This window comes from Lynx canadensis, chromosome D3 (genome assembly GCF_007474595.2).
Source record: "Lynx canadensis isolate LIC74 chromosome D3, mLynCan4.pri.v2, whole genome shotgun sequence".
In the NCBI taxonomy this organism is placed as follows: Eukaryota; Metazoa; Chordata; class Mammalia; order Carnivora; family Felidae; genus Lynx; species Lynx canadensis.
The window spans coordinates 56510176-56530140 of record NC_044314.2 but is presented as its reverse complement, the minus strand read 5'-3'; the positions used below and the strand labels follow the sequence as shown (position 1 = coordinate 56530140).

Genomic DNA, 19965 nt, shown 5'->3' with positions numbered 1-19965 from the left:
TCCACTTCTTGGTATACGCCCAGAAGATTTGAATGCAAGGTCTCAAAGAGACAGTTGCACACCTAGTTCATAGCAGCATTATTTACAATTAGCCAAAGCATGGAAGCAACCCAAGTGTCCATGAACAGATGAATGGATAAGGAAAATGTGGTCTATGAACACAATGGAGTGTTAGTAAGCCTTACAAAGGAAGGAAATTCTGACATATGGCAAAACATGCATGAACCTTGAGGACATTATGCTAAGTGAAGTAAATTAATCACAAAAGACAAATACTGCATGATTCTACTTATGTGAGATCCTTAGAGTAGTCAAAATCAGAGAGAAAAAAAATATGGTTGCCAGGGGTTATGGGGAGAGCGGACAGGGAGTCATCGTTTAATGGATACAGGGTTTTAGCTCCACCAGATGAAAGGAGATCTGGAGATGGATGATGGTGATAGATGTGCAGCAATATGAATGTACTTAGTATCACTGAACTGTACACTTAAAAATGATTAAGTTGGTAGATTTTGTGTGTATTTTACCACAATAAGAATTTCGAAAAGAATTCCCATGTGTTGTTGTATTACAAGTCCTATGAATTTTGTTTAATGTTTATTTTTTTATTTTTATTTATTTTTTTTTCAACGTTTATTTATTTTTGGGACAGAGAGAGACAGAGCATGAACGGGGGAGGGCCAGAGAGAGAGGGAGACACAGAATCGGAAACAGGCTCCAGGCTCTGAGCCATCAGCCCAGAGCCTGACGCGGGGCTCGAACTCACGGACGGCGAGATCGTGACCTGGCTGAAGTCGGACGCTTAACCGACTGCGCCACCCAGGCGCCCCTATTTTTGTTTTTGAGAGAGACAGAGACAGAATGCGAGTGGATTAGGGGCAGAGAGAGAGGGAGACACAGAAGCAGAAGCAGGCTCCAGGCTCTGAGCTGTCAGCAGAGTCCAACGCGGGGCTCAAACTCATGAACTGTGAGATCATGATCTGAGCCGAAGTCGGACGCTCAAACGACTGAGCCACCCAGGTGCCCCTACAAGTCCTAGGCAAGACTAATGAAAACCAGCATTCTTCTCCCTGTCCCAGAATTTTCTGTGAAGGGGCATATCTGTCACTTGACGTTTACTTCCCTCTTCCTCAAGAATGTGTTTTTTGCTTCCTACCTCTATATTTTTCAGTTTTAGATACTGTCTCTTGTACTCAAGCACTTTACATTTAACATATTTCTTTGTATGATTGGATTTAATGTTACTAGTGGCTTTCTATTTATGTTTTTGGTCCTTTTTTTCTCCTTTAAAAAGTTTGTACTGAGAATTATTTAATGCTTCCGTTTTATCTTTGCTATTGGATTTTTATTTTTTTTAAGTTTATTTATTTATTTTGAGAGACAGCGTGAATGGAAGAGGGGCAGAGAGAGAGGGAGAGAGGGAATTCCAGGCAGGTTCCTTGCTGTCAGTGTGGAGCCCGATGTGGAGCTTGATCTCACAAACTGTGAGATCATGACCTGAGCCGAAATCAAGAGTCAGACACTCAATTGACCGAACCCCCCAGGTGCCCCTGCTATTGGATTTTTAATTTACCTCTTTAAAAATATTTCTCAGTTCTTACAGGATTTGCAATGTACCTATTAAACTCATCACAGTCTACTATACCACTTTTATAATACAAGAGCCTAATAGTGAGTGGTTTACTTTCATTTCTTTCTCCCATTATTTCTCATCTTTTCTTTATTTACAGATGACTTTTTGTTCTCATAAAAAAGCAAGGAATATAAGAAGTGAAAACAGTGTGACCTCTATATATGTTCTGTACCTTATAAATGCTGTTCACTATTTCCAGTGCTCATTTCCATCTGACAGCATACTCCTTCTCCCCGAAGAACTTTCTTTTAAATTGAGATATAATTTATATATAACATTATATTACATTCAAGTGTACAAGATAATGATTCAGTATTTGCATGCACATACAGCAAAATGATTACAGTGACAAATCTAGTTAACATCTAGCTCTGCACATAGTTATGTTTTTTCCCTGGTACTGAGAACTTTTAAGATCTACTGTCATAGCAACTTTCAAGTATACAATATAGTGTAGTGTTAACTACACTTGTCATGCAGTGCCTTATATCTTCATAAGTTATGTATTTTATAACTGAAACTTTATACTTTTCAACTCCTTGTCCCATTTTGCCAATCACCCACCTCCTGCCTCTGGTAACCACCTATCTGTTCTCTTTGTGAGCTTGTTTTTCTTTGCTTGTCTGTACTTGTTTGTTGTTAGATTCCACATGTACGTGAAATAATATTATATTGGTACTCTCTGTTGACTTATTTCACTTAGCATGTAATTCCTTCAAGGCTCATCTATGTTGTTGCAAATGACAGCATTTCCCTTTTTTATGACTGAATAATAGTCCATTTTGTGCCTGAATAATAGCCCATTTTCTTTATCCATTCATCCATTTCTGGACACCTGGGTAGCTTCTGTGCCTTGGCCACTGTAAATAATGCTACAGTGAGGATGGGGATGCATGTATCATTTAAAGTTAGTGTTTTTGTTTCTTTCAGATAAATACCTAGAAGTGGAATTTCTGGCTCATATGGTAATTCTAGTTTTCATTTTTTGAGGAAATGCCATACTGTTTTTCATTGTGGCTTCACCAATTTACATTCCTACCAACAGTGCACAAGGATTCCCTTTTCTCCACATCCTCCTTAACACTTGTTATTTTTTGTCCTTTGATAATAACCATTCTCACAGGTGTCAGGTGGTATCTTCTTGTGGTTGTGATTTGCGTTTTCCTGATGATTAGTGATGTTGAGCATTTTTTTCATGTATTTGTGGGCCATTTGTATGTCTTTCTTTGCAAAAATGTCTGTTCAGATCCTCTGTTATTTTTTAATTGGATTGTTTGTTTTTCTTATATGAGTTTTCTATATGTTTTGGGTATTAACACCTCATCAGATACATGACTTGCAAATATTTTCTCTCATTTAGTAGGTTGTTTTCTCATTCTGTTGATGGCTTCCTTTGCTGTGCAAAAGCTTTTTAGCTTGATCCAGTTCCACTTGTTTATTTTTGCTTTTGTGTCAAATCCAAAAATTCATTGTGAGGACCAAGATCAAGGAGATTACTGCCTACCTCTTCTTTTAGGACTTTTATGTTTCAGGTCTTTTGTTCAAGTCTGTAATTAATTTTGAGTTAGTGTTTGTGTATGTTGGAAGATAGTGGTCCAGCTTTATTCTGCATGTGGCTATGTGATTTTCTCAACATTTATTGCAGACTGTCCTTTCCTCATTGTGTACTCTTGCCTACTTTGTTGTAAATTAATTTACCATATATGCATGGATTTATTTCTGCCTCTCTGTTCTGCTCCATTGGTCCCTGTGTTTTATTTATTTCTTATTAAAAAAATTAAGTGTTTATTTATTTTTGAGAGAGAGAAAGCATGAGCTGGGGAGGGGCAAAGAGAGAGGGGGACAGAGGATCTCAAGCAGGCTCTGCACTGACAGCAGCAAGCCCGGTGTGGGGCTTGCACTCATGAACTGTAAGATGATAACCTGAGCCAAAGTCTGAAGCTCCACCGACTGAGCCACCCAGGTAATCACATCCCTATGTTTTAATGCCAATGCCTTACTGTTTTAATTACAATACTTTTGTAATGTAATTTGAAATCAGGAAGTATGATGCTGCCATCTTTGTTCTTTTTCCCAAGATTCCTTCATTCAGAGTCTTTTGTGGGTCCAAACAAATTTTAGGACTGTTTGTTCTATTTCTGTGAAAAATGCCATTCTAATTTTTAGGGATTGCATTAAATTTGTAGATTGATTTGGGTAGTATGGACATTTTAACAGTATTAATTCTTCCAGTCCATGAGCACAGAATAGCTTTCCATTTATTTGTGTCTTCTTTAATTTCTTTCATGAAAGTCTTCTAGTTTTCAGAGTACAGGCCTTTTACCTCTTTAGTTAAACTTATTCTTAATGTATTTTGTTCTTTTTAAAGCAATTGTAAATGGAATTGTTTTCTTAATTTCTATTTCTAGTAGTTCATTATTAGTGTATAGAAATACAACAGATTTTTGTGTATTAATTTTGTATCCTGCAACTTTACCAAATTTGTTGATTTATTCTAACAGGTTTCTTTTTATGGTAGAGTCTTAGGATTATCTATATATAAAATATCATGTTATCTGCAAATGGTTACAGGTTTGCTTTTTCCCTTTTATTGGAGACCTTTTATTTCTTACTCTTGCCTAATTGTTTTGACTAGGACTTCCATTATGTTGAATAAAAGTGACAATAGTGGTCATCCTTGCCTTGTTCATGATCTTAGAGGAAAAGTTTTCAGCTTTTCACTGTGTGTGATGTTGGCTGTGGGATTGTCATATATGGCTTTTATTGTGTTGAGGTATGTCCCTCTATACCCACACTGTTGACAGTTTTTTATCATAAATGAATGATGTGGATGTTGAATGGATAAATGGATGTTGAATTTTGTCAAATGCTTTTTCTGCATCTATTGAGATGATGGTATGATTTTAATCCTTTGTTTTGTTAATATGATGTATCACATTAATTGATCCATAGAATAAATCCCATTTCATCACCATGTATGATTTCTTTTAATATATTGTGGAATTCAGTTTGCTAATATTTTGTTCAGGATTTTTGCATCTAAGTTTGTCAGAGATATTGGCATGTATTATTTTTTCTTACAGCATCCTTGTCTGGTTTTGGTTTCAGGGTAATGCTGGCCTCATAAGGGATTTTGGAAGTGTTCCTTCCTCTTCTATCTTCTGGGAGGGCTTGAGAAAGACTGGTATTAATTCTTTAAATGTTTGGTGCTTTTCACCAGTGAAGCCATCACAGGTTTTTGATTACTGATTCAATCTCCTTACTAGTAACTGGTCTGTTCAGATTTTCTATTTCTTCATGATTTGGTTTTGATAGGTTGTAGGTTTTTAGGAATTTATTCATGTCTTCTAATTTGTCCAACTTGTTGGTGCATAACTGTTCATAGTAATTTTTTATGATCCTGTGTGTTTCTGTGGTATTGGCTGTGGCATTTATTCTTTCATTTCTGTCATGTTCCTTCTTGCTAAAGAACTTCCTTTAAAATTTCTTCTAGCACAGGTTTGTTGGAAATGCATCATCTCAGCTGTTGTTTGCCTGAAAAAGTCTTTATTTTGCCTTAATATTTTAAATATATTTTTGCTGGGTATAGAATTGTGAGTTGATGGATCTTTCCCCCTGCATTTCATTAAATATGTCACTTCCTTGTCTTTTGGCTGGTATAGTTTTTGTTTGTAAGTCTACACTGATTCTTTACCTATGTTCTCCTGAATGTGATTTTTATCATCCTTCTGGTTACCCCTTAAATTTTTATCTTCAGTGCTCTGAAAGGGAGCTCTTGCTAGTCTTCTGTCTCACTCCTAGCCTTTCCTCTGAGCACTTAGTAAGACCCATTAAAACCTTGTGAATGAGTATGGGGACACTCCTCTTATGTCTGGGGTCAGCTATTCCAGACTGCCATGCTAGTTCCCACTTGACTTTTAAGAATTTATTAAAATGTTCACTGATTTCTTTTTACTTACTTGGGTGTGATTACCTTTTCCTCTAGTTCTCTGCCACAGGTTAAATATTTTGAGTTTCTCAGCTGTCTCTAGAGGAACTTGTGCCCCCTTATATTTCCATTACTTTGTTTCCTTGGAACTTCAGCTCTTTGATGGACTCCCAGAAGTTTATGATTTTTCAGATTATCTGACTGTTTCTCATTGTTAGGGAGTGGGTAACAGTCTTTTTGGCTTTCTACATTCTACATTGAAATGGAATTCTCCTTTATTTTCCAATAACAATATTTTATGAGTCTTCTCTTAGCTCTCTAAGTATATTAATTAAGGGTTCATTTAGTTTTAATTAATTAATTAATTTTGAGAGAGAGAGAGAGAGAGAGAGAGAGGGAGAGGCAGAGACAGAGGGAGAGAGGGAATCCCAAGCAGGTTCTACATTGTCAGTGCAGAGCTTGATGTGGGGCTTGATCTCACAAACCATGAAATCACGACCTGAGCTGAAATCAAGAGTTTGACACTTAACTGACTGAGCTACCCAGGCACCCCAAGGTTCATTTATTTTTTAAACTTGTTGGTTTAAATCTTCTGTTCCCTATATTGTCCCTTTTCTCAAATTTACGTTTTTATGTTAATTGTTTTTGTTTTTGTATCCAGGTATTGGGTTCTTCAAATCTCTAGTGAATCTCAGTTTCCTTTCATCTTTAAGAATAAGGTCCTGAGAAGCATAATAAAATCTCTGGGTGCCCTGATGGAGCTTGTGAAATTGTAAACATCCCTGTGGGGTGCTGAGATGTTAACCAGGATGTTTTAGTTGGATATTGGATACCTCAGAATGTCATAACGAGGACTTTTGGGTTGGTTCCCACAGGAAAGGCTCCTCTTCCTCCTTCTGACTGGGGTGTGTGTTATGGCAGGGTTGTGGGAGTTGTTGAGAGCTGAGGCAAAGGGCTCCCCGCAGTTTGAGATTCAGGTACTGCAAGTGGCCGTTCTTCTATGAGTGGGCTGCATCACTGCATAAGATCCCAAAGTCTGTTCCTCCTCTGTTTCAACCTGTCCAGAGACTAAACCCTCCAGCCTTTAGCCTTAATGTGGGAGGGATAGTTGCCTAGTTGTGTGGGGTCAGGTAGGTGACCTGGTGTGTCTAACTGTTTCTATTAGGACTTCAAAACAGTCATCTGTTGTTAGCACCACACTCTGCCTTCAGAAGGATCTGATGCCTGCAGCTACTGAAGCTTTCCAGGGTCCTATAACATAAATTAACCTGCTTCTTTAACAGATTTGTTTTAGCTTTCTCAGTATGTGAAGCCAATTTTCATTCATTTATTTCCTTTTCACGCTTCCAGGGGTTTTGTTTCCATTTCTCATCTGCTTTTGGCTTTTTTTTTTTTTTTCACTTGTTCTCATTGTGGCTTTATATCCTTGTACTGGTACTGTTTTTATTTTTAATTTTTTTTATAAACTACATTTTATTTATCCTGTTTTTTAAAATTGTTTTTTTTTATTTTTGAGAAAGACAGCACGAGTGGGAGAAGGGCAGAGAGAAAGGGGTGTGGAGGATCTGAAGCGGCTACTGTGCTGACAGCAGTGAGCCCGATTTGGGGCTCGAACTCACGAACTGTGAGATCATGACCTGAGCTGAAGTTGGATGCTCAACTGACTGAGCCACCCAGATGCCCCAATTTATCCTGTTTTTTTAAAACCATTGTATTTCTTTTTCTACTCAGGTTAGTTACCCCTCTCAAGGAAGTAGCAAGTGGTGCTAATCCCTCCATATTAATTACTATGAGCTAACTAGCATAACAAATGACTCCAACATTTTAGTACCTTAACACATTAAGAATTGATTTCTTGTTCTTCTCACAGTACAGTTATGGTTAGTTCTGCCCCATGCAGTTATTCCGGAACTGGGGCTCCTCCAGGTCTTTCGGACTCTTTCAGGAAAGCCTGAAAATGGGAAAAGAACTGGTGTTTGTTTGCACATGAGATGGTTTTAGGGGCCAAACTTGGAAGTGGCTTATTACATCATTTCTACCCAAATGCATGGGCCAGAACGCAGTTACATAGCTACATTTAACAGCATGGGAGTCCAGGAAATGTATTTTCTCAAGAGGAGAATGAAAATGATTGAACTATTAGCCATCCTATGCTATATATATTTTAGTAATTCCAATATGATTGCAAATACATGCACACATACACACTCATACATCCATATATTTGTGAACCCATATCCTTTTCAAATAATTGCTTGTGCAAATAAATGGAATTATATTATATACATATTTGTCCATTATCTTTTTATCTTGCTCAGCTGTTTCATGGCAAATCTCTTTCAATTAATTTGGTATAGTTCTGATTCTTTATAAAGGCTACATAGTATTCCATAATGTGTTGTATCAAACTTAATTCAGAATTTTCTCTGTTGATAAGTATTCATTTAAAAATGCCTTTATTGATATTTTGGTGGCATTTAGAAGGAACAGAGCTAAATGTATATGCTCATTTCTGCATTTTTAAATTGGGAGTCTAGTATTCAGACTGGTTGTGAATGTATGTTAAATGCAAGATTATTTCCGGAAATAAAGCTATAATAATTCATATTTTGAGAGGTGATTAAATGTGGTTTATAACAGCAATTGATTTCTGTAGACTCTCTAGAATTATCAGTTTGCTGGAAATACTTAGCAAATATTCTAAATGTCTGAGGAGCACATAGAAATATTTTAGCAAATTGTATTTTGATACCAAATAACTACTTAACATCATAATTTCTTTGGCAAGCTAAAATTACATTAGCAAAATTTATAGGATAAATAAATCTTGTATTTAATTGCAACATGAACTATTGACTTTTTTTAGTTACACACAGAATTACTATATTTAAATGGCATTTTGGTATTTTCCAAATGTAGATTCTGTTGACATAAGGAAGGTAAGAAGAGTTCAGAGAAAAATGTAAATTATTAATTAATTAATTGAATAGATATTAAGTACCTGCTAAGCATGAGGCCCAGCTAGGAGCTAAAGATGTAGCAAAGACCAATATAGGCATAACATGTAAGGATTATTAGTCATAGAATATTACTCAGTGGAGTATTGTGTAGTTAGTGAAATTGAGAGAAAAATAGAAGCAAAATAACCAGTATGTTCTCCATAATGTTAGCTATTGAGAGAGACAGACAGACAGAGACAGAGAGAGAGGGGGAGACAGAGGGACAGAGAGAAATAGAGGCAATTACCCCATCTTGAGTGCCTGCCATTTACCAAACACTGGGTTGGATTAGGTACCATGGGAGCCATGGTCCTTTTGGAGACAGTTCCGCTGGGAGCTCATCCAGTGTAGCACAGATTGGCTGTTTTCTGAAAGTGATTTCACTAGTTAAAACAGAGACTCTGTTTCCTTAGTCTATTCCTAATACACTTCATCTCAGCCATACTTTCAGCAAAACAGTCAATTATGAAATGAGCTCCTCGATAAGTACTTGAGTACTTCTAGTTCATTGTGTAGATTGAAAGTTCTGTGTATGCTTTATGGTCTCATGATTAAGGAACAAATCGGACATACTCTTAAAAATATTAGGGAGCATAACTGTATTCTTTGGTCAGAAAGGATATTTTACCCCTGATTGTGATGAGCTGAATATGAGTCCAAGACTTCTGGCATCTAAGGTACCATAACTGTGAGGTTAGTTTCAACATATTTTTTGAAAACAAAATCGAGTGAACCTGAATTAGGCTCAACAATGATGGAGATAACTGATTGTCCTCATGTCTTGCATTTCTTTTGTCTTGTACTAAATAGTGTAGTGCTGTCTAACATGGAATATTTAGTGATTCCTTGATGTTAAGATCGTTTTCATAAAGAGCCCCTCCATGTGTGCAGAACCTCGTGAGTGGAGTGGCAGCACACAGTCATTGGGGACTGCCTGCAATCTCTACCATCCAGAGGCCTGGATGAGTTACTGCTCTGCCTTGTCAGAGCTTCTTGAAACAGAGAAGTAAATAGGTAAAGCCTGGGGGGCATTCTTAGAAAATCCACTCTCTTGACATGATGGCAAAGCCGGTCAGTCAGGGCTTCAGCAGTACTATTGCATGGCCCTCATTCTTCTATCGATGCTTCTTCTCGGCCTTAGTGCCTGGCAGCATACAGAGTACTCACCAAGCCTCAAAGCAACTTTTCACAAGTTTTGTTTTCTGTAATTGCAGATCGGGAGACCAGGGTTCTAGCTTTGGCTTGGCTATTAGTTGTCTTGCCTTAGACGAGTCACTTAAAATGCCAGGTCTCACTTTCCTTATCAGTACAACAAAGAGTTAGATGAAGTGCCCTGGTAAGTCCATCTAGCACACGTGTTTATGATCAATATTCTCTGTGTTCTGATTGAACCTTCTCAGTAAGCCTCTTAGCACATCATTATTAAGCTGGACTATTGTCCATTACCTAAAAACTGTTTGTCCTGGGACGCCTATGAGTTTTGGTTCCTGGACTGGCCACTGATGTAATTATGGTTGTCATGCTTCTCTAGGTTGCATGGGACACGCTAATCAGACCAGAATTCCAGGACTTCAAGGGCTTATACTATTTATTAACTACCCTTCTTTAGACTGTCCCAGTGGCAAAGTTATGTTTCTATTTAGGCTATTGTTCCAGGTGGTAAATTAATGGAGGACGTTGTTATAAGAAGAGTCTGTAACTTGGGGCGCCTGGGTGGCTCAGTCGGTTGAGCGTCTGACTTCAGCCAGGTCACGATCTCGCGGTCCGTGAGTTCGAGACCCGCGTTGGGCTTTGGGCTGATGGCTCAGAGCCTGGAGCCTGTTTCCGATTCTGTGTCTCCTTCTCTCTCTGCCCCTCCCCCGTTCATGCTCTGTCTCTCTCTCTCTCTCTCTCTGTCTCAAAAATAAATAAACGTTAAAAAAAAATTTATAAAAAAAAAAGAAGAGTCTGTAACTAATATGACATATAAGTAGGCCTTTCTTACATGGAACAAACAGTTGAGGATTACATTCACCTTATACAGAGGCCACAAGTCAGATGGCCTTCCCTTGGTACTGTGCAGTCTATAGTGCTATTTGGAACCTTAGCCAGAATTAGTACAGGAGCATCAGCTCGTTCTAATGATACCTCTGAATACTGCCAACACCAACAGGCAAACAACTTTATATCAGTGTTCCATTCATTATATTGAGGCTAGACCAGTACAATTTTGGCTCACATATCTGACATTCTTGGTCACCACAATATCAAATGCAAACTTCTTAAATACATTTCATTCAGCAGATATTTGCCAAATATTTAATAAGGGATAACTACTGATCACTACATACTAGGCTCTGTTCTGGAGAAAGTCCCAGAGAAAATGGGACTTAAGTGAACAAATTCCTGTCGTTAGGCAGTTATGATCTTATAGAGCAAGAGAAACAACAAATATATAAATATGAATTTAATAAGTTAATTGGTGGTAAGTGCTATGGAGAAAAGTAAGGCAGGTCATGAGGTTAGGAGGGGCACATGTATTTGGTGAGAGGGTTCTGTATATTTAGGGAGTTCAGGGAAGGACATTTGAGCAACAACTTAAAGGAGGTGAGGTAGGGAGTGTGGAAGGTACATGGGGAAAACTTCTCTGTAAAGGAACAGCAAGTTTGAGACTTTGAGGGAGAAGAAGTCAGCTGTGTCCTAGTTGGAGCAGGAACAGAGTGAAGGGAGATGAGGTTGGAGTGGTAATGGGTCCCTGGTGGGTAGGGGCCTGTAGATCACTGTAAGGAATTGCTGTTCCGGAATGGTATAAGTTGTCCTTGGAATGATATATTTTAGTATATTTTCACTTGCATTTAACTTGGTTTGACGTTAAGTTTCTCTGTTTTTGCACCGTCCCATATTTGTATCCCTTTTTTCTTGACTCTCAATTTTTTCAACTCAAAGCACTGGAATTGACCTTCATCTAAGTGACTTTTTCATACAGATCTTATCTTTCTCTGTCACCCTCTTGGGATAGCACATTTTGTCGTATCCCAGATAGTCCCACTGTTTTCTCCTAGGACAGTTCTCAGCCTTTAGAGAGGCTCCTCCCCCATGAGGGCGCAAGCTCTTCCCCTCCATTGCACTTCCTCCCTCCGTCCTCTCTGGCTGTCATCTGTTTGCCTTCTAGTTATTTGCTGACGTTAATTAAAGATATTTGTCACCTGGGTCTTCCTCTTCTCCAGGAAAGTGCCAGTACCGTGGGGAGATCCAGGGGCTGCCTGGCAGGAGCCTTGCTATGCTTGATCCCAATAGCTGACACATTTCCTTTGTTTGGTTCAGCCACCTGTGCCCACAGCCACAACTTGAACCTCATCTTGCCTCAGCGTTTGCCCATCTCTGATGGTTTAATCTCTCAATAGAGTGGAATGAGGTGGGATGTGAATAAATACATTTATACCAACAGCCTGCCTCCAATCTAGCAATGCTCCCACCCTTGCCATACTACACCTTGGCCTCCAGGGGGAGCTCATACTCCCAGTCCTGAGGCCTTGGACCACCTTGGATCATGGAGCTCTGGGTTATAATACTAGGGGGAAGCAGTGGTGGAATACCTGGGTAATGGAGTCAGACATAATTGTTCCAAACCCATTTCTTCCACTTCTACGTGTATAGCACTGGGAAAGCTGCTCAAGTTCCCTGAGCCTCACCTATAAAATGAGCAGCATATGTGAGGAATGAATGACTTAGTGTAAATGGAATACTCCGAAGAGTGGTTACTAATAAACTGAAACTAGTTATATGTTGCTTTCTTTGAGACAAGTGAAGATGCTAAAGGCTATTGTTCCATGGGGTGGTCTCATATATTTCTTGAAACAAGAAGGAATTTCAGCTTCTGAAAAGCTTCTGTCATATTGCCACACAGCTGTGTCAGTGGACCTAGCTCTTGCCCCTTCCTCTGTTGCCCTGATTCTGCCCCCTGCCATACCCCCCAAAGGTAGCAGGACTCAGGGTGGGACTAGGAGGAAGACAGTGGAGTATGTGGCTTTTGCAGGCCTCCCTAGGCAATGAGACATTCTTCTTCCTTGGACTCATTGAATAGGGAATATATATACACACAGTACATACGTAGCTCATTTCTGGAGAGTGTCACAGAGGCAGTACTGCTTCAGAAACACTGAAAACAGTCACAGTCTTTTATTCTCACTTATTGATCATGAAAAAAGATGCTTTCTTTCATAGCAGCATGCAAGATTTCTTTACGGGACTGGAGCAGCACTAATTGCTTCCTCCCTCAGCCTCTGCACATTCATTCCTCAGCCCACCACACACTGCTTTCTTTAGTCACCATTCCCCAGAATCTTCTGCTTAGGCCCCTGGTGAGGGACCTGGAGCCAGGGAGGAGGGGACCCCGGTGCTGACGTGGCACGATATGAGCATAATCAGAACCCACACGGAAATGTGGAAATCCAAAATACAAGGAATGAGTTTGGACAGTCGTTAAAAATATGAGCTACAGGGGCACCTGGGTGGCTCAGTCAGTTAAGCATCTGACTTCAGCTCAGATCATGATCTCATGGTTCATGGGTTTGAGCCCCACGTTGGGCTTTGTGCTGACAGCTTGGAGCCTGGAGCCTGCTTCAGATTCTGTGTCTCCCTCTCTCTCTGCCCCTCACCTGCTCGTGCTCTGTCTCTCTCTCTCTCTCTCTCTCTCTCTCTCTCTCTCTCTCTCAAAAATAAAATAAACATTAAAAAGTATATGAGCTACAAAAGTAGCAGAAATAATTCCTGAAACAGAAGGTATGTAACATAGCTCATATATAGACAGGGACAAAAAGCAAAGGAAACCCTAAGAGAGTGTTTAAAAAAAAAAAACAACTCCAGCCTAAAACATGTGTACGGAAGTTAGATAAAGCAAATGAGTTATGAAAGTAAATGCAAATGGATTTCAAAATCCATTTAGAAGATGTTTAAAATAGATATACCTGAGACAAAATAATTTAAAAGTAAAAAGGATGGGAAAATTTTATTAAGAAAACAAACAGAAAATACAAGATGGCATACAACTTAATTTTTAGTGACAAAGAAGAATTTGATGTAAAAGCAATCAGGGTGTCTAAGGGAAATTTTTTTTCAATGTTAAATAAAAAGCACAATCAGTAGCGAAAATTACATGTGCTTTTCTGTGCTAAATAATGTAACATCAAAATATAAAGCAAACTACCCCATGATCCAGCAGTTTTACTCCTGTATGCATTCCAAAAGAAGTGTATATTTGTGATGACCAACAAGAATATACTAGAATGTCTGTAGCGGCACTTTCCATAATAGCCCCCGAAATCGAGACTGTCCAAAGGACCATCATCAGTAAAATGGATAAATAAATTGTGAAATCCTCACCCAATAGACTGCTACAAAGCAATGATAACAGATTTTCTGCATGCAGCTGTCTACACGAACCTGACAGAGTGCTGAGCAAAAGCTGACCACTGCAAATGAGTACATGCTGTATGATTCCATTTATACAAAGGAAAAAATGGAACAGGCAGAGCTAATCTTAGAGGTTAGAAACTAGGATGAGAGTTTCCCTTTGCGGAGAGGGGGCAGTGACTGGAAGGGTGTAGAATGGGGAGGGGCTGTCCTGGGTCCTGGTGGTACAGCTATGCTAATTTTGTGAACAGTTTTTCAGGCTGTTTGCTTCATTGGCATATTTTTCTTAAAATATTCTTTATTTTAGTAAAAAGTTTAAATATGAAGAAAAAATTATCACAGATACTAGAAAACTGTATGAAAAAGTATTTTAGAAATTTTAGCTTATTCCTTCAGGTTTTTTGCTTAAATAAAAAATAAAGCAGATTTTTTAATAATAATAGCTACTGACATTCAATTGAGGCATTCTAATATGCCTCAAAACATGTGTGTATGTGTATTATATACTTAAACAAAAATTTCAACTGTTGATCCTACATTATGCCAAAAAGAAATCCTAGATATCATGTGACATTCTGAAACTACCATGTGGTAAAGTAGATATTATTATGAATATTTTAAATAACTACAAAAATTAATGATTTGAGATATCTCTTAAATAATTATTTGGCCAGTGACTAAATGAAGGTGACACTTACAGATTGTAATTATAATTGTTTTTGAAAAATAAAAGTGAGATACACAAATATTTCATAAAAGTTTATCCAGATGTCTAAAGCTGTATTCAGGGGGAAGAGTAGTAATTTCATGGTTTTAAATGCTTCTGTTATTTAAAAAAATGAAAATAAATCAATTATCCTTACAGTTTGATTTGATGAGTAAAAACAAACCTAAGGGAAATATGAGTAAAGAAGTAATAAGAGTAAAAGCAGCAAATTAAATAATTAGAAAAGAGAAAAAACAAGAAAGCTGATGAATAAATCTAGGTGCTTATTCCTTTAAAGGAAAAAGAAAACGACACAATAATATAGACCTCAGCAAATGTAATTAGGAATAAAATAACACAAATATAAAGAGAAATGAGAAACCCAGTTAGAAATATATACATCTATGTATATATATGTGTGTGTGTATGTATATATATATATATATGTGTATGTATATATATATGTATGTATATACACACACACACACACACACATATATATGGAGAGAGAGAGAGAGAGAGAGAGAACTGGAGGAAGGAACGTGATAGTGAGCACAAGTAGGGGAGGAGGAGAGGGAGAGGAGGAGAGAATCTCAAGCAATCTCTACACTCAGTGCAGAGCTCCACGTGGGGCTTGATCCCTTGACTCTGGGATCATGACCTGAGCCCAAATCAAGAGTTGGATACTCAACCGGCTGAGCCACCCAGGTGCCCCCAGTTAGAATTTTTTTAAACATACAGTGCTTTGTACCATGTTATACCAATATATAAGTTGCAATTATAAATGGCAAACCTGGGAAATTGCAATTACAGAGACGTAATTAAGAGAACAAAACCCTAATAGATGCAGAAGTATTGGAGAAATTGGAAAGATTTTCAGTTTATGGTCTGAGGTCAGACAGGGATTGTGAGTGTTTTTTCAAACTTTCTAAAGAGGCCTTTTGGGTGTAACCAGGCTCTGCCAAATACCCACCATTTGACCTTGGCCAACCTGTTTAACCTTGTTGAGTGAATGAATGAACCGATATATGAGTGCTTGCTTGCCTTAGTGGGGATGAAACAGCCCATTCAGAGGTTAAAATAGACTTAGGTAATGTATGTGAGGTTCTTAGCATAGGGGCTGTTAAATAGTAAGCAGTTCACAGAAGGTCAAATGTCTTATAGTACATGGGAATCAAAATATTAGTGAGTAATTTTTTGATACGTATATGTATTTTTCAGGTTATCCTGATCCGGAAAATTTTTCCTGGACAGAATATCTGGAAGCTACTCAAACTAATGCTGTTCCTGCCAAAGTTTTTAAAATGGTGAGTTGTATACTCTCTAATACACTCTCAACTTGAAACGGTGTACATGTTGACTTAATTTTGTCAGCTCAAATTATTCTAGTTTTTTCTTTTTAAATGCAAGTGTTATTTTCATAACCACTTTGCCTGGTTTTCAGTTAAAACTACAAAGGAGGTGACTCATTTACTATTGTTCCTCTACACAAAAGTAATGATGGTTTCCCTTCTTACAAAGCACCGTAGCCCATCCTAGTACAGTTGAAAGCCCCTCATCAACCCCTAATAATGGCAGAGTCCTTCATTTCTGCTTGTCTTAGTCCACATGGCAGGAACTCTGAACTTTCACAGTCTTGGGAACTGTTTGAATGCCAACGATGCCATAATAAAATAGGTGAACTGTATGTAGTGGGTGTGTGTTACAGGTTTATCCATTTTGAGGGAAACATTGCTTTTAGCATTTAGAATACCAGTTTTTAAAGTTCAAATTTGTACTTATACCTTTATTCCAGGGTTGAACCAAGCATAAATTATTGGGGAAAAGACAGTGCACTGATAGTACAGTTAGAGATATTTATGTTGTAAAGTGGTTTTCAGATTGTTCCCTTTCAACTTAATTGTGTGCTCCAGGCTTCCTGATTCATCTTTAGTCAGAATTTTATATAGCGAGCTTCTACATACGATTTCATTTATAGAAAGTTTTCTAGGGATCAAAAGGGATTTTAAACAAAATTCTATTTCGTTTTTTTAAATAAATCTATTATAATAGAGTGGATTTGGAAAATGAATTTAATCAAATTAAGAAAGCCAGAAGTCCTGGAGTGCTAGAAAGGACTTCAGGAATTGAAAAAACTCGATAAGCAAAGTACCAGCTGCTGGTAGTTAAGCTCTTTCTCTTTTGCTTTCTGTCAAAACTCATTTTATTGGGGCGCCTGGGTGGCGCAGTCGGTTAAGCGTCCGACTTCAGCCAGGTCACGATCTTGCGGTCCGTGAGTTCGAGCCCCGCGTCAGGCTCTGGGCTGGGCTGATGGCTCAGAGCCTGGAGCCTGTTTCCGATTCTGTGTCTCCCTCTCTCTCTGCCCCTCCCCCGTTCATGCTCTGTCTCTCTCTGTCCCAAAAATAAATAAACGTTGAAAAAAAAAATTTAAAAAAAAAAAAACTCATTTTATTTTTCCAAGAAGAAAATTACAAGAAAATAAAATTATGATTTCATTAAAAAGGCAACTTCCAGCCTCTGACATGGAGTTATCATGGATTCATCTCAAGCTGTGTATCTTTGGCATCTGCAATATGAAACTATTACCTTTGTTATCAGGACAGTGACCTTGGGGAGAACAGAAAGATTTTCAAGCATCAAAGACCTACTTGTAGTCAGTATATTCCATTTAGTAGACATAATAATGCATTTTAGAAGAAAATATACTTCCACAAAAGCTGGAGAGAAGCAAACCAGATATTGGAGAAAGATTTAACTGTTTATTATGTATTATAAGGGTTTCCTATTGCCATTTCTAGACTTACAAAATTCAGTACAGTTTCATTTTCAAAAAAGTCGATTGAATATTTTATGTGTAATAGCTTTCAGAGTGACTTTTTACCAACCTATGAACACTGCTGGAGTTCTCTTTTGACTTTGATTTTTTGTATTTAAATTTCATTGGTGTCAATGATTTGGTGAGTCCCAGTGTGCTTTTTCCCACCCCATTTTCTTTAGGATTTCCTAAGTGTCCTCAATATAGACTCCTGGTTCCTAGGATTTTTGGAAGAAGCTTAAATTAAAACAGTTTTTAACATGCTTATGTTACAGATAAGTAACAAAAGCACAGGTTATAGCTTTAAATTACATTGTGGTATGATTCTAAAATAGTTTTAACTGTCAAGAGTTATGCAGCTTTTATCTATTTTAAAATTTATATTTATAAAGGATTATGTTTATGTTTTTCTAATTATTTAGTAAATACTTTTGTCTGCTGAGTCATACTCTACAAAACTGGACAGTGAGAGTGGTCAACAGTTTTTTGATTTATAAAGTTAATTTCAGAAAAAATTAATCAAATAGATAAATTGTTAATAAATTAGAACCTATTTTGAATCTTGTGATTGTTAATGAATATATGATTTAATCTGTCTTTTTAGCTATCTTGAAAATGACCAAAAAATTCTTTCTCCTCTCACAGGTTTTTATGAAACTGGATAAAATAATATGCACGAAGTGTTACGTGTCCTTAAAACTAAATTCCAGTTGTGTTCAAGGTCTAAATGCAAAGTCAGATCAATTGCACTTTAGAAAACATGCGATGTGGCATCTGAGCAGTGGGATTTTGCTGACTTTGGCTCTCTTGATGTTTCAGCGGCCACCCCACGGTTTTCTGCCCAGCATGAGGCTTGAAGCGGTGGACAGACGGAACCCCAGGCTAATTCGCGTGGCTACAGTCATCGATGTGGATGAGCAGCGGTTAAAGGTAGGAACTTGCCAGAAGTGCCCTGCTGTTGTGGCTCCAATTTCTTGGCTCCGTTGGAGGAGAAAACTTCCACTGATTTCGTTCCTAGTCCCAGTTCCTGGATACAGAGATTTCCAGCTGGCTGGTACCTGACACGGAATCTGTAGGTTAGACACACAACTGATTTTGAGTGGGATTCTAACATATTCACGTTGGGATTTGCTGTTTAGACTTTCTGTGTTCTTTCTTTCTTTCTTTCTTTCTTTCTTTCTTTCTTTCTTTCTTTCTTTTGTCCTTTCTGTCTTTCTGTCTTTCTGTCTTTCTGTCTTTCTTTCTTTTGTTCTTTCTCTCTCTCTCTTTCTTTCTTTTTTTAGCTGCCTTTTGTCACTATTATCAGCTATTTCTTTGAAATAGTCATTAAACACCTTAACAAGAACAATTAAGTCTTTGTTTTCTACTGTTCTTTGTTAGAGCAAAGAAAAATGAATAAAAGGACTTTAGTCACTGTAGCTAAAACAAAAAGTTACATTTTGATATAAATATTTGATGAACAGATTTCTCTACTGTTCTTATTGTGAAATCTACTTTTTTAAAAGCACACATCATCAAAACTAAATTTTCTTAGAAGCTTTTCATTTTTTTGTACAGAGCTTAAAGTTGTGGTATTCAATAATTATATAACATATGACAGTTCAAAAGTTATTTTCCACCCAAACACAGTTTATTTCATAAAAATAAAAAGATTCAAGTCAACTACTTTGAAAATAGGCACTATCAAGAAAGATGCTTTTATGTGTGATGTACAGTTATAATTTAAAATAAATCTTATGTGCTATATGCTGAATAATTTATCTCATAAAGAATAATCAGTACATATATTTTAGTAAACATTTAGTACATATTTAGTAAACATTATAGGTGTTTTCTCTTACATATATTGTTATTAATATTTTATTTTAAATTGAATTTTAAGCATATTGCTGAAATTATTATTTGTGGCTCTTTATTGCTTACTCTTACAGCACTTACTCTGGGAATAACTTTTGGATATCGTAATTACTTTATAAATTCACGAATATTTTGTTATTGAAAATGAACCTCAGGTTTTTTTCTCTGAATTCTCTTTTAACTTTTATTATAAAATTATTGCATTTATAGGAAAAACTCAATAGTACATCAAATCTTATTTAGAATTCTAAGTGACAGATTGCTTTCTTGTGATTCATAAGCTATGTATCGTGGTATCCAGTTGAATGTATTTGCCAGCTTATTTATGTGATCATATTGGGCTAACACATTACCTTGAAATATTTGAAAAACTTTAGTTCCTAAATTGAATTTAGTGTACTTCTTATTTACTATCTCAACATTGATCCTTTTAAATCTCTGAGAATTTAGCTGGTCCTTCCAAAGAAATATTTCATGTATCTTCTCCTTATTCTTTCTCTTCCATGGTAATTGCTTTGTCTTTTACTATAAGGAAAGAGTTGAAAAATCCCTCGTTTCTCTGACAGGATTAGAACCTTAAGTGTTACCTCTGTGGTTGTGAGTGCAATGGAAATCCCGTTAGGATTTTAGGACTAA

The 19965-nt window shown here is 37.3% G+C and overlaps 1 protein-coding gene across 1 annotated transcript in view; it reads left to right on the top strand.

Moving 5' to 3' along the window:
- LOC115498668 (lethal(3)malignant brain tumor-like protein 4) overlaps nt 1-19965 on the top strand; it is a 284214-nt gene that overhangs the window by 105341 nt on the left and 158908 nt on the right. Inside the window, exons 9-10 of the mRNA XM_032595338.1 lie at nt 15879-15964; nt 18292-18402. Coding sequence (XP_032451229.1) covers nt 15879-15964; nt 18292-18402 — 197 coding nt within the window. The remainder of the gene's footprint in view (nt 1-15878; nt 15965-18291; nt 18403-19965) is intronic.